The sequence below is a fragment of the Lycorma delicatula genome, chromosome 1, assembly GCF_047948215.1.
Source record: "Lycorma delicatula isolate Av1 chromosome 1, ASM4794821v1, whole genome shotgun sequence".
NCBI classification, from domain to species: domain Eukaryota; kingdom Metazoa; phylum Arthropoda; class Insecta; order Hemiptera; family Fulgoridae; genus Lycorma; species Lycorma delicatula.
In genome coordinates this window covers 193,900,183-193,914,528 of record NC_134455.1, presented here as the reverse complement: position 1 = coordinate 193,914,528, position 14,346 = coordinate 193,900,183, and the positions used below count along the sequence as shown (strand labels likewise).

At 27.1% G+C, this 14,346-nt stretch overlaps 1 protein-coding gene across 1 annotated transcript in view; it reads left to right on the top strand.

Annotated features, from left to right (window-relative positions):
• LOC142317737 (uncharacterized) overlaps positions 1-14,346 on the top strand; it is a 65,771-nt gene that overhangs the window by 36,308 nt on the left and 15,117 nt on the right. Inside the window, exons 8-9 of the mRNA XM_075354285.1 lie at positions 6,765-7,384; positions 8,495-8,511. Coding sequence (XP_075210400.1) covers positions 6,765-7,384; positions 8,495-8,511 — 637 coding nt within the window. The remainder of the gene's footprint in view (positions 1-6,764; positions 7,385-8,494; positions 8,512-14,346) is intronic.

Sequence of the window (14,346 nt, the reverse complement as noted above, 5' to 3'; positions counted from 1 at the left end):
TAAAAAGGTTCTTTCTGCAAATATTGTTTTTTCATTTTATTTAGCAGTAATGAACTAATTTGACAACTGTGCATGTATTTATGATTGCATTGTATGCATTGTGCATGTACTTCTTGGTTATTTTTTGGTTGGTAAGTGTATTAATGGTTGCATTATACAAGGTGCAGTTCAAAAGTAAGGGTCGATGAGTTATAATAGTGATTGGCAACACTGATTGATTCGCACATGCACAGTAGTTTTAAGTAGTCTGTTGGGTATATAACCACCACATTGCTATCAGTCCATTACTGTTTGCCTTTGTGAGACGGTCTGTTGAAATTAGTGTGATAATAACAAATACCACCAGTTGTGACGTTCGATCAGTGATTATATTTCAAACACAAGAGGACATAATGCTGCTGAAATTCACCTCAGTTGTGTGAAACATATGGGCCTGGCACAATGGGTGAAAAAAGTGTGAAGGTGGTGGTGTCATGAGTTTAAGGAAGGTCATTCAAATGTTCATGACAAACAGAGAAGTGGCAGGCCTCGTGTCTGGACTGATGATCTCAAATGTGTGTTTGCAAAAGTGAGAGAAAATGATCGTTTTAATATTAGCAGACTTTCTCTAGAATTTCCAGAAATTTCAAAGACAAAATTGTTCAGAATTATGACTGACACTAGGCTATATAAACTGGGTGCATGATGTGGGCCAAAAATGTTGACGAGTGCTCATAAAGATCACAAAAATGGCATCTGCATATGCTTTTCTTGACCGCTTTAATCACAAAGGAGACATATTTTTTCCTCATGTTGTCACTGGTAATTAAATATTGTTTTCATATCAGTGCTGAGATAAAACAACAATCCCTGTAGTGGCGTCATTCCAGTTTACCTAAACCAAAAAAATTCAAACAAGCCCAGTCTCAAAGGAAATCATGGCAGCTGTATTTTGGGACCAAAAGGGTGTGCTTTTGATTGATTGATTTCATGGAACCTGGAAGATCCATCACATCACAAGTCTATTGTGAAACACTTTCTAACGTGCATCTTGCCATTTAAAACCAATGACAGGGAATGCTGAGATCAGGAATTGTTCTTCATGATAACATATATCCATACATGGCTGCATGCACAACAGAAACGATTCTAAAATCTGGATGGAAAGTCTTTGGATCATCCTTTTTGCAGTCCTGATCTCGCACCCAGTAACTACCATCTCTTCCTACACCTTAAAAACTGGTTTGTGTCTCAATGATTGAGGAAAATGAAAAGTTGAAAATCTCTGTCCAAAAGTGATTGCAACCATAGCTGGAATTTTATGCAGTGGGTTTGAAGAAGCTTGTTATACAATTTCAAAAGTGTTTCGAAGTAATTTGTGATTATATATGAAACCATTAATTTTTTCAACTGTTCTCATTTTGTTGCAGATTGGCCCTTACTTTGTACTGCACCTAGTATCTTTCTTACACAACATTAATATTTTCTTTTACAATAAGAATAGAAAGAAATATATATATTTTTTCATAATAAATAATTTAAAAATTCAGATAAGGTACTTTAAAAAAAAGATTAAATAAGGCACTTTTTTCTTTTCTTTGCGATTTTTTTTTTTTTTTTTTTTTTTTTAGTATTAATACAAATAAGTTTATGGGTGAAGAAAATATTTTATAAACCGTAAAGAGTGAAATTTATGTGTGAACATCTGCATTATTTACATATTTCTTGAATTGTCTTTGTAAGGTTTGTTTTAAGTGACAGTTTTTTTGTTTTTTTCTGACTAAATTATGAAGGTAAAGTAATCTACAAACAAGTATTGACAAAGAAAACATGCATTTTATAATAGTTTGTGATGTAGTGAAAGATTAAAAATTAAGATGATCATTGACCCTACAAAGTATGAAATTATGAGGTAACCAATATATCTCATAAATATAGTATGACTGTTAACATATTTCAAGGACAAATGGTTACTACTCTGGCTACTACTATTATCTTCACACCACAGACAAATTCAATACTACATACATGTTTCACACAGCACTGAATATATTAAAATGAAAAAAATTGAAAATAGCTTATTGATACTTTTAAATTTAATGAATTTAAAAGTTTATATTATTTTTACGTAATATAAAGTGTAGTAATTTTATATTATGTAAATGATGTGATTATTTTTGTGCTGGTAAAATAATCAATAGAATATAATTCTTATACTGTAAATTTTTCTTCCTGTGTTCTTACGCTGTAAATCCTACAAAGTGTAATAGTAAATTTTCAAATGCATACTGTATACTTTGAAAAAATTGAGATTTATAATAAATATTTTTATAATAAATTATGGCAAGATCTTATTTTCAGGAAGAAAAATATTTCTTTTAAAAATTTGTACCTAATTGGGTTGTAATCATCCTTCAGTTTTGGAAAACAAATGATTATATATAAAAAATTATTTAGGAAAAAAAGTTTCATTGTTATTCTTAAAAGGCTATTATCCAGTAGATTTTGAGTAATTGACTGTCTGTTTACATCCACATAAAAAAGAAAGTAAACGATTAAGTGTTATTGTTAGACTTAATAAAAGTTTTTATAAAAAAACTGTTATATAAAACTTTATCAAATTAATTTCTAAATTACTGACAGTTTTCAATAATAATAATAATAGTCTTTTAAAAAAAAGAACAAAACATAGAAGAATGCATACAAATGTAATAATTCATTTTTACGGCATCCTAGATAGTTAATAGTCTTGAATTGCTGCAACCAATTAGTTTTGTAAATTAATATTTATTTTTTATAAAACTTTATTTTTAACTTTAAAAAATAACAGAAAAGGATACTGAAAATAAACAAAATGACATAATAGAAAGAAAATAAATTAACCATAAAATATTAGAATAGCCAAAATAATCCCTTTCTCATTAAGACAATTACTATAGAATCCTGTTAAAATTGGGAATTTACATACAAAATGAAAATTCTCCTTCTCTCCTCATTACCATTGCATAAAGAACAAAATTTGATATCTTTATAACAAAAACATTTATTTAAATATATTAATTCACTTTACAACTTAAACATCCACTTAATTTAATTTAAGTGGATTTTATAATGAATTTAATTACAGATATGATTTATAATCTATATGATTAATGATATTCTCTATTTTTATTTTAAATTTGTACATTAAATTTTCTAATATTTTCTTTAAAAATACATCTGTTTTAGTATTAAAATTAAGCATATCATGTTAAATCCACTATTTATGCCTGAGCATACCCAATTCTTGTACCAAACCTGTTTTTCCCCATAATAACTGCATAGCTATTATACATTGATCTGGATAGATGAAGTTTTAAAAACTTATTTATTAACTATAATAGAATTTGATTCTCTAAGGACACATTAGTGATTAAAATATCTACCAGATATTTCTAATTACTAACCACTTAACCTTTTTATTTTTGAAAAACTGGGAAAACTGTGCTCAGATTTACAAGCTTCATCATCGATTCTTTTAGAAATGATCCAAATCTTGGATTTGTTCCTCCAAATTCTATTCTAGCAGTACATTTTAGGGTCTTAATCATATACTGCAAAGTAAGCCTACATTGATCCAATGAAATCAAATCATCTATATATGCAAAAACATTTATATTATGTTAAATATAGAAATGTCTCAAACTAGCTTTTTTTTTATATCATTAATAAATGGGGAAATAACACAGGGCCTAAGATAGCCTTGTTTTACCCTTACAGTTTCAAATTGCTCTTGCAATTCCTCCCTGCACTATACAGCACTACAACCACCTACAAACAATTAATTCTCTTATGGTTCACAATTTTACTAGAGTCCTGATTCAAAAATTTTGCATTAGAAACATTTACAATTAATACACTCAAAAGCATCCAGTAAACCAATAAAGAAGACAGAGACTCTGATTTTGATTTTGACTCTGATTTTGAAGGCTTCTTTTGATTTAACTTAATTTTAGACATGTTCATCAATGTGACAGTATTATCAACTGTAAAACTTATTCTGCAGAAACTGACCTGATACTCACCTACAATACCATTTTTCTTTATATATATAAAAGACGACCTATAAAGATTTTACCACTGATGTTTGATAAAGAAATGTCACAATAATTACAAGTTAGATTAGTAGGGCCCTTTTTGTGAATTATATAAATAATGAATTCCTGAAAGGCAAGGAATTTCATTAAAATAAAAAGTAATGATAAAAAAGCGATAACAGTTAGAGCTAATAAAATGGAATTAGCTTTCCACTAATGAAAAACACTTATAACAAATAGTCTATCATGAAACTCAGAATTTTGACACTGTTAAACTGTGACAAAGCTGGAAGCACTCTTTATGGCAGAAACCCTAAGACTGCGCACCAATGGTCTATGAGAAAATAAAAATAAAATTTTAAGAAATATTTTAGGTCCTAAATTTCAAAATAATGTAAAATTAATTCCAAATAACAAACTATACAAAAAATTGAAAAACTGTCAGACATGATAAAGAAAAGATGAATTGCATTTAACTCACGAATAACAGTAGATTGAGAAAAAATTAAAGGCAATGGTTCACAAAAGTCGAGGAAAACCTAAAAGAAATTATAAAAGAAAGAAAAATTTTAAAGAGATAAGAATTTTAAAAGTTGATAATAAAAGGTTCTAAGAAGCGCCAAAACACAAGTACAACAGAGCTGAACTTTTTGAAGAACGAAGAAAAGAAATATCAGAAAGAATGAATAGATACTGGACTGATAGAAAAACAGAAAAAAAAGAAACAGCCACAAATAAATTATCTAATGTGTTCCAAGGTGAACTATTTGGAAAAAATTATTTTTCAGAAAACTAAAGCAGAAATTTTTTAAGAATTCATATGTTTTCTGGACTGATCCAGATGCTGTATGGATGACCTTTGATAGCTTTTAATTATGAAAAGTCTTTCCAAACTTTTATTTACTATAAAGTTTTATGTAAATGTAATTCTGGATTGCAAATTTTAAATTAATCTGCTTGTAGGTATGCCAATATCAGTTACAATTTTTTTGTTTTTAAAGTTGTTAACTAGTTACAAAAATATTTAAAACTATCTTGGAGGCAAATTTATCTGAATATTTTCAGTAATTTTTTATTTTCGTTTTTCAGTCATTTCTAATTGGAATATATTGATTGACTTTAGATCCTATGTTTCTAAATAAATTTAAAAAATTGAACAAATGGGGCTATCATTTTCTCCAATCATTATTGAATCAACTCCCTTTGAAGACATCAGACTCATCCTTGAAAGTCACACCTTATCTGTAAGAAATAATTTGAATTATTTCTAGAAATTGTGTCAAACTTGTCACAGGCCTAATTTAAATACCTTGTCAAATTTAAATACCATTTTAAATTTGGTTAGAGTGGAAATTCTTATTCTCTAAATGGTTACTATATTTAACAGTAATAAGTACGTAATAAGTAAGGTCAGAAAAGACCTGGTGACTGACCTTAAATGATTCCCAAGAAAGTAGTACATATAGTGATACTATGCAAACATCTCTATCAGAACACCATATAGTCCCTATCAAAGTGTATATCTGTAAAATTCACCCATAAAAATACCATTTAACAAAAATAAAACCAAAATCCATGAAAAAGTAAAGCAGCAATTAATTTTCAATTTACAAATAAGCTTTGAACTTCTACCATATCTCAGATTTTCCTCCTTGGTAAGAACTTCATGAATGGTTTAAGAAACATTTATTATGCTGTTAAACTCTTTGATAAGTTTTAAGCTGTCGTATTTATCAGTTCCTTCAATTAATAAAAAATCTTATTACCAAGAATTACATTTTAAATAAAATGGTACCACAAAATTATTACAGGATTTTGATTTCAGTTTAATAATAATCAAAACTCTCAACAAATTTAGAAATTCTTAAGTAATTATTTCTTTTCTCATGTGTAAATCGATCCCTCATTCACCCTTCTAAACATGATTTTTAATTGCTGGAATAAAAAGTACCTCAAATACTGCAAACATTTGTGTAATTTTAATAAAAATTACCTACTTTAGAATAAACATTTCAAACAGCAGAGAAAAATGATTGCAAGAATGCACAATAAACTAATAATACCATAATAATATAGTAAACTATCACAAAATGGTAAGCAACAGTGTTAATAATGATAACCTATATGGTAAAACTAGATTATCCTTCTTTTAGAAGTTCATTTGTCAAATGGGAATAAAATATTAATGATTATAAAAATTTCTTACAGGCATGAAATTTCTGATACAATATTAAATGCAGTTCTGAAGTGTTCTTTTCAAATAAAGTGTTCACAACATTTCATTTCAACACACACACACCATACAATTATCAACTTTTTATCATAATTTGTAATAGGAAATAATTTAATGCATTTATTGTAAAAGTATTTCTGACCAAATTTATATCTGCGTTTTATTTGTTGTCAGTTTCATATGGTGAAATTTTTTCAATTATTATTATTATATGGTGCTATTTTTTGTTTTGAAATAATTGTTTGTTTAACTGAATATTAATCTCAACATTAAAAAGAAGCTGAGTCCAAAGTATGAGAGCAATAAAGAAAAAAGGCTTATTTTTTGTTTTATTTTTTTTATATTTCAGAACTATTCTGTATGATACAGTTCAAACATTTATTTTATTTTATACATTTATTTTTATTTTGTATTATTTATTTTGATGTTTGTTCATTTATTTTAGTGATTAATATTCATTGTGTACTTTTTAATAGGATCAAAAAATTTGGTACAAGATAGCTTTTCAAAGAACAGAATACATTCTGGTTTTTGCTTCTCCACCAGGACCACCTGATCCGTCTGATCCACATCCGTTAAATGTATATCGTCATTTGGGCAAGACTGCTTTGTTTGAATTACGTTTTCTTTTGTTAGAAAATAGATCAGTCTTCCACAAGTTTTTCATTAGATTTGTGGGTAACAAACAAATTTTTGGTGTTTGTCTACCTGGATGTACTTGGGAGAATTTCTGTTCAGAAGCACCTGATTTAAATTTGCACAGATTATTAAAACTTTTCACACTGCCTAGTGACTTTGATAAATTACTAAAGTGCTTAGGTGTTAATCCAATGGAAGATGGTGGTAAAGGTTTAACTGATGCATTATCTATGGATATCAGCCGTTTTTTGTTACCATTGTCTGAGAATGCACCAACTTTAGATTTTCCAGTTGGTGCCCGTTCAAAATGTGAAAATAAATACCCTTCTGATAAGCGATCATTAATTACAGAGATGAAATTGATGGGATCAGAAGTCGTGCAGGCAGAAGAACCTGAAGTAGAGCATAGACCTAACAGTTTGCACCCACTGATTAATATTACTGATTTGAATATTTAGTAATTATAATCCTTATTATAAACATTTGTTTAAAGCCTCATTTAAAATATTAAATAGTGTATGTGAACTTTATGATATTTTATTAGTGTTATATAAATATGAGAGCTTGAAATGTAATTATCAGTTCAGGTTAAGCTATGAAAATTTTTTAAAAAACTTACGACAAAATGCAACTTATTCCAACGTATAATGCTCATTGTTCAGAATCAGATCTCCTTATAACTATGTACATATATATACATGCACATTGGTATATATTTTTTTTAAATATGGAGGCCATCTACTTTACTGAATTTCATCAATTCTTTTACATCAATTCTCTAACAAAAGTATCATGTAGTACTGAATTTATTAAAGGTTTGGCTTAATTTGATGTAAAATTCATTTAATGTTTTATAACTTAATGAATATTGAAAAACTTGTACACAAATTTCACTGAAGTATCTTCTTTTTGGCTAAAAAATTATACAGGTAAGATTAAAAACAGTTAGGTCAGCAAACTAAACAATGTTTTTTGTATAGAAATTTGAAATTATATATTTTTTTAAGTATTTTATTTTATGTTGTAAAATACTACTTTGTAAAACTTAGCAGCATTTATTTATTTTAACAATCCTGTGTCCAAATAGGGTTTAAATTATTTTTATTTGCTGATATGAATACTCTGTTTAGAATTTCAAAATTTATTTAATTAATTAATACCTAAGGTGAAGACTCGAGTTTTGAGAAAAATCTAGATTAAATTATGAAAATATTTATTTAGTTAAAATAAGAAAGTATAGATTAAAATCACCATAATATAAAATATTCTAGTAGTTTTTTTTTTTTCAAGAAACATGTTGAGAATTATATTATCAGAATCCATCAATTTACAGAGCCTCACCTTCTTGGGAATGAGGGTTAAAGGGAAGAATAAGGCTAGAAAAGGCAAAAGTTGCCCTTTAACCCTCTTATCCTATTTTTTTTTAAAATTAATTAAAAATTAATATTTTTTTAAAAAATATTAATTTTGTTGAAGAAAATCATAATTTTTTTTTTTTAATTTTGAATATTAAAACTTTTAAATGTTTTTAAATTTAGTTTAATTTGATTTTATTAATTCTTTATAGTATAAAAACTGACCGAGGCAGATTGCTTTTAATTTTTGATAAATTTGACTTTTTTTTTTTTTTAAGTGAACTTTTTGTATGTTTCTACATAAAAATTAGGCCATATTAATTTAAAGCTGATTTAATTTTCATACAACCTTGTTTTTGTTTTTATCTTTGATGATAAAAATGTATTAATTTTATTAAGACAAGTTGGATTTTTTAAAATCAGCTCAATTTTATATATTTTTTTAATTTTCTAAAGAAACAAAATTTTTAAGAAAAAAATGTAAAACGAAAGTCTAAATTTTGTTCAATTTTCTACATTTTTTTTGTTGTCAATTGTCAACGACAAAAACTGATATTGGTGACTTTTTAAAAAGAGATTTATTTTTCTTCATTTTTATGCATGTTCAATTCATGCATGCTTCTTTTTAAATTTAATTCAAAAATAATTTTTTTTAATGGCCTCTATGAGGTGATGATAATTTTATTCAATTTTTTTTTCTGGCTTATTCAATTATCAAAGTTTTAAAATTGTATTTATTTGCTAATTTAGAGAGCATTTCTAAAATATTTATATAAAATCATATACTATATGACCTTTTTATTTTAATCTGTTTTATGTATTTCATCAAACTCTTTATTGAAGCAAGGACAGTTAGAGGTTGTACATAGTATGTACAATATGTAATTGACAGTAAACATCAGTTTTTTGAAGCTTTTGCTGTCTAAAAATATGTTACCTAGATATTAAATCTTTACCTTATAAAAAACCTAAAATAGACCTTTACCTTATTTCTCCTGTGAAAAGAACCTTGTTTGACCAGTGCATATCAATATAAGCAGGTCCTTGAAATCTCATCTACAGGCTGATGTGATTAAGAATTTTAAATGTAATTTCCAAGACAATTTTCTGTACTTCTAAATTTTAAATACAGTAAAGAAGGAATTGAAGAAAATTTTTAATTTCAAAGCTTCAATTTTTCTCGCAACATTTTCTCTAATGTAAGTAGTTAACAATTAAATCATAAGAAAAGAGAAGGGAAGATGTGAGAAGATAACCAGATTTTTAACAGAGATATTTAGAAATGTAATTTTTAAATTTTATACTACATGTGTTTACAAGCATAATAAAATTTATCATTCCTAGCATCATTTAGCTAAGGTATTGTATTTCTTAGTCGCATTAGATATTCTTTGTTTTTTTAATTTTTTTTTTCAATACTAGAAAAAAATCTTTTTAGTGTACTTTGTACATGAAATGATTATAACATAATTTGTAATTATGGTAATGGATGCAACATTTAATTTTATATGAAATTAATTATTTTTAATCTTTATAATAATTAGCATATAAAATCTTCAAGAAATATTATTTAACAAATTAGCAACAAAACCATTTTCGTTGAAAAAACTTTATTTGTTCAAATAATATTTTCTTAAGATGCATACTCACATGCCAATTTGTCTACCAAATTGCTGCAAAAGAAAAACTTACACATTCTTTGATAGTATGCATTTTAAATTTGTCATGTAATAATATTAATTGATAATTTCTTAATTTTGGAACATCAGTTTTTGAATTTTAGACTTAAAAAAATAAAAACAAAATTTTATAAAATTGACTAAGTGTTCAGTTTTGTCTCGCCTAACTTTCTAAAACTGAGAATTTCATGGAACAAGGTTTTCTTAAAATGAATTGAATACAAAGATTAAATAATTCTACCTTGGTCAATTTTTAGTGTACAGAAATGACTAAAATTTGAAGTTGAAAGCTGTAAAAAGGTACAAATTTTTTTCCTTAAAACTAGTTTTATGCATGTATATATATATATATATATATATATATGTGTGTGTGTGTGTGTGTGTGTGTGTGTGTGTGTGTGTGTGTGTGTATGTGTGCGTGCATAAAACCCATGTTTTTAGTACTAATATTGTTATTTACTAGTATTTTTTTGATGTTAACTACCTTGCCTTTAAATCTGGCTGTCTATTGCTTGTTAGTCAAACTATGGTGGACTTGAATTAATTTTCTTTTGCACTGACTAGAGCACTAATCAGTAGCCCATATTTCTTAGAAGAAAAGGAAATGACCACTACAATATTACTGCTGACTAGATTTCTTCTCTGTTACTTCATATAGTTTATATAATGATCTTGTTATGATCTGTTTTAAAACAATGTACAATCAAAGCTATATTCTGTTTCTAATAGTACTACTTTTAAATTTTGATTAAACTTTTTTAATTTTTATGTTCACTATTTACAGATTGAATAAAAGAATGTTAACCATTAAAAATAAATCTACATACCTGGTTGTAGAATTTACTATTAAATAAATTTGTATTTACTGCATATGCAATATAAAAAAGATCTAAATTTTATACATTTTCCTTAGAATTATATTTTCTGAACTTCCATTTCTCAAAGCACTATAAAAATATCAACCAATCGTTTTTCTTATTCTAATTTTCTACCTGCTTAATTGCATTTTATATTGTTCTTTATTTTCAGCAATAAATAACTTTTACTTTCTTAATAAATATTTAATTTATAATTATCTTAATATCAGATTACTAAAATTAGGCCTTAATTTAATCTGTCTATTTTGTGAAAATATTATAGTGAAGGAAAGACAGGTGGACAACAGTAATAGGATAGCTGTTGTGCCACTATCCCTACTTTTTGATAGTAATTGATGCTGGAAGTAATTGATGCCTTGTGGAAAGTAGCAAAAGTTATTTGCAGTGAGAAAGCAAGTAATGATGAGGAACAGACATTTTATTTAATTAAAATTTTAAAAAATTTTTTAAATTTTTATGTAATTAAAATTGGATAGATCTCACTTAACATGTCTTAAGCAGTTGTAAATACTGAAAATTTTCAGGTTCTCCATTGCGCAGAAGAAACTGTAAAATTTTATCAAATAGCAAACAGATGTTACACATCATTCTCATTTTATTTATAATTTCTCTGTTTCACCAAAAAAACATGCCATAATATTGAATGTGGTCTCCTAATTAGGAAATTAAAGTAAATAGGTTATATTTTAATTTGCATAACCATATCAAAGTAAACATACATTTTAATATCTTCATTGATATTTTCTCAAAAACAAACAATTAGAATTGAATTACAAGAAAATGGGCAGTATTAAATTTTAATAACAATTAAAAGTATGAATTGAAACAATAATTAGTAAGAATACGTTCTTTAAATACCATATAATACAAGGGGCGTTCAGGTCAATGACCTATTAATTTTTAATAAATGTAAAACATACGTATGATAGTAAAAAGTACTTTATTTCTTGATGTAATCCCCTGCTACATTTATCGTAGCATTTCACTAGTGACTGCAGAAACAGAATACCTTTAGGAATTGCACAAAGCCGTTTTTTCTTGAGAGCATTGTGCACATCCTGAAGAACCTTACAGTAATACACACTGTTAATATTACTGCATGGAGTAGAAAATCAACATGAATATGCCATTTTTATTCCAAAAAGCTGAGACCATAACTTTGGTGGCTCCAAACCACCTCAACCAGGATTGTCACTCACTGACGAATGGCTTTCTTTTAAACGTTTGTGCCACTCAGATGTTTTGCTGCTACTAAAAGTCTTATCACCATACTGTACAAGGAGTTGCAAATAAATGTTACCAGGCTTTACACCTTCATTCACAAGAAATTTCATTACAACGCACTGTTCCACATATCCATTCACTATGCTGGATGTCATATTCTTTACGACTGACTGTTGTTGTTTAACGTTGATTCATGCCACTGCACTTTGTGGTAATAGCTGACACTTGTACCTTATGTGTACAACCAACAGAATATGCATCTCCATTTACACTGTAGCCTAACAAAAGTTACACTTCTATTCTAATGAAATATAAGGACATGAACATCTCTTGTATTAAAAAATCACAACACTTGGAAGTTTAAAAGGTTGTTCATTTATACATAAAATAATAATTCTTACAATAAATAACATATACAATAAATTTAACTTTTATAAAAAAAATATATAAAACATTTATTAATGAATAACTAAAATATTCTTACATTAAATTATTACATCACAAACAGTCATTTTTGAAAACAACTACTATGTAAAAATGTCCTCAAGTTTTTATCGTTTATTAAATGTAAGCCACTAAAAATACATAAAAAACAAAAGAAACTCAAGAATTATAAAAGCATTATAGCAAAATAACCAATATATGAGAATTATAATAAAAGAACCATAATAACACTTAAGTTAAATTGCCTTTCACCATTTTCTTTATCTACCCAGTATTATTGTATGCTTTTTAATAATTGTGTTGAATTAATTTTTCTAATTTTATTTAAATGTTTATATAAAATGGTTTATTTAAATGTTTATACAAAAAATGTTAAGCGTTGTATGACAAAGAAAATGACGCCTTATTTATTCAAATCCGCTAATAAATAACAAAGTTATTGTAATAATTTGAATTGAGTCATTTTATTAAAAAACCACTTTTCATTTCCTCCTGAATTAAATTAAATAACTCAGGATGATGTTAACTGAAAAAATGTTATTAATGCTTTCATATAATAAATTATAATATTGAAAATATTATGATAAAATGAAATATTATTGAAATCATGAAAATATAATAATAAATTATATTAATATTGAAAAATAATTTGCATTATACATTTTTCATTTATTGAACAATGGTTATTAAACATACTGCTTTTTTCAATTAAAATGTATTTAACAACAGTGAATTATTACTCGTATATCAGATAAAACACTGCTAATGATGGCCTTCATCTAAAATACATACATACAGGTGTTTTTTCATTAACTGGTAGACTTTCAAAGATGCCAAGTGTCTGAGAAATCCTCTCAATCTCATTTAGAATTGTTATGCGCAATTCTTCTATGGTATCTGTAGGGATGTCATATAAAAGTGTCTTGACATCATAAGAAAAAGTCAAGAAGATTGAGATCAGGAGATCTTGCAGGACATGCTATTGAGCCTCCTTGACCAATCCATCTTTTTTCAAGATATTTAATTTTATTTAGTAGAAAATGGAAACTGATTTTTGATTCATTTCTAGAATTTGTATTGTAACTTAGATATTTATGAATGGATTTGAATAAATAAGATGTTATTTTCTTTGTCATAAACATATCATTTTTCTACATGTTTCAAGAGAAAACTCAAAATCTCTTCTCTTTCTCTCTCTCTCTCTCTCTCTCTCTCTCTCTCTCTCTCTCTCTCTCTCTCTCTCTCTCTCTCTCTCTCTCTCTCTCTCTATATATATATATATATATATATATATATATATTTAGCCTCCTGAGCCACTGTAAGGTATTACTTCAGAGCATGAATGAGGATGATATGTATGGATGTAAATGTGTAGCCTTGTACAGTCTCAGGTCGACTATTCTGAGATGTGGGGTTAATTGAAATCCAACCACCAAAGAACACCAGTATCCACGATTTAGTATTGTACTAGGATTTGAGCCTTAGAATCCTGACTTCAAAATCAGCTGATTTTTGATGACGAGTTCACTACTAGACCAACCCGGTGGGCTAAACCTCAAAACCTGACAACACCCTACTACACTAAAGGAGAATGACAACTAGATCATGTCTTCATGGATAAACAGTATCACGAAGATATCTACAACGTAAAAGTCTTCAGAGTAGTAGACACAAACTTAGATCACTTTGTAGCCAAAATTAAAATTAAATTCCCTTCCCAAAGGAAGCAACAAAACCAATCTGCTAAAACTAAAAGAAAAAATAGACCCTACCCAACTAATAACGAATGAAAATTACCAAAAAAATAACAATCATGGATGAACTTAAAGATCTAGTCAA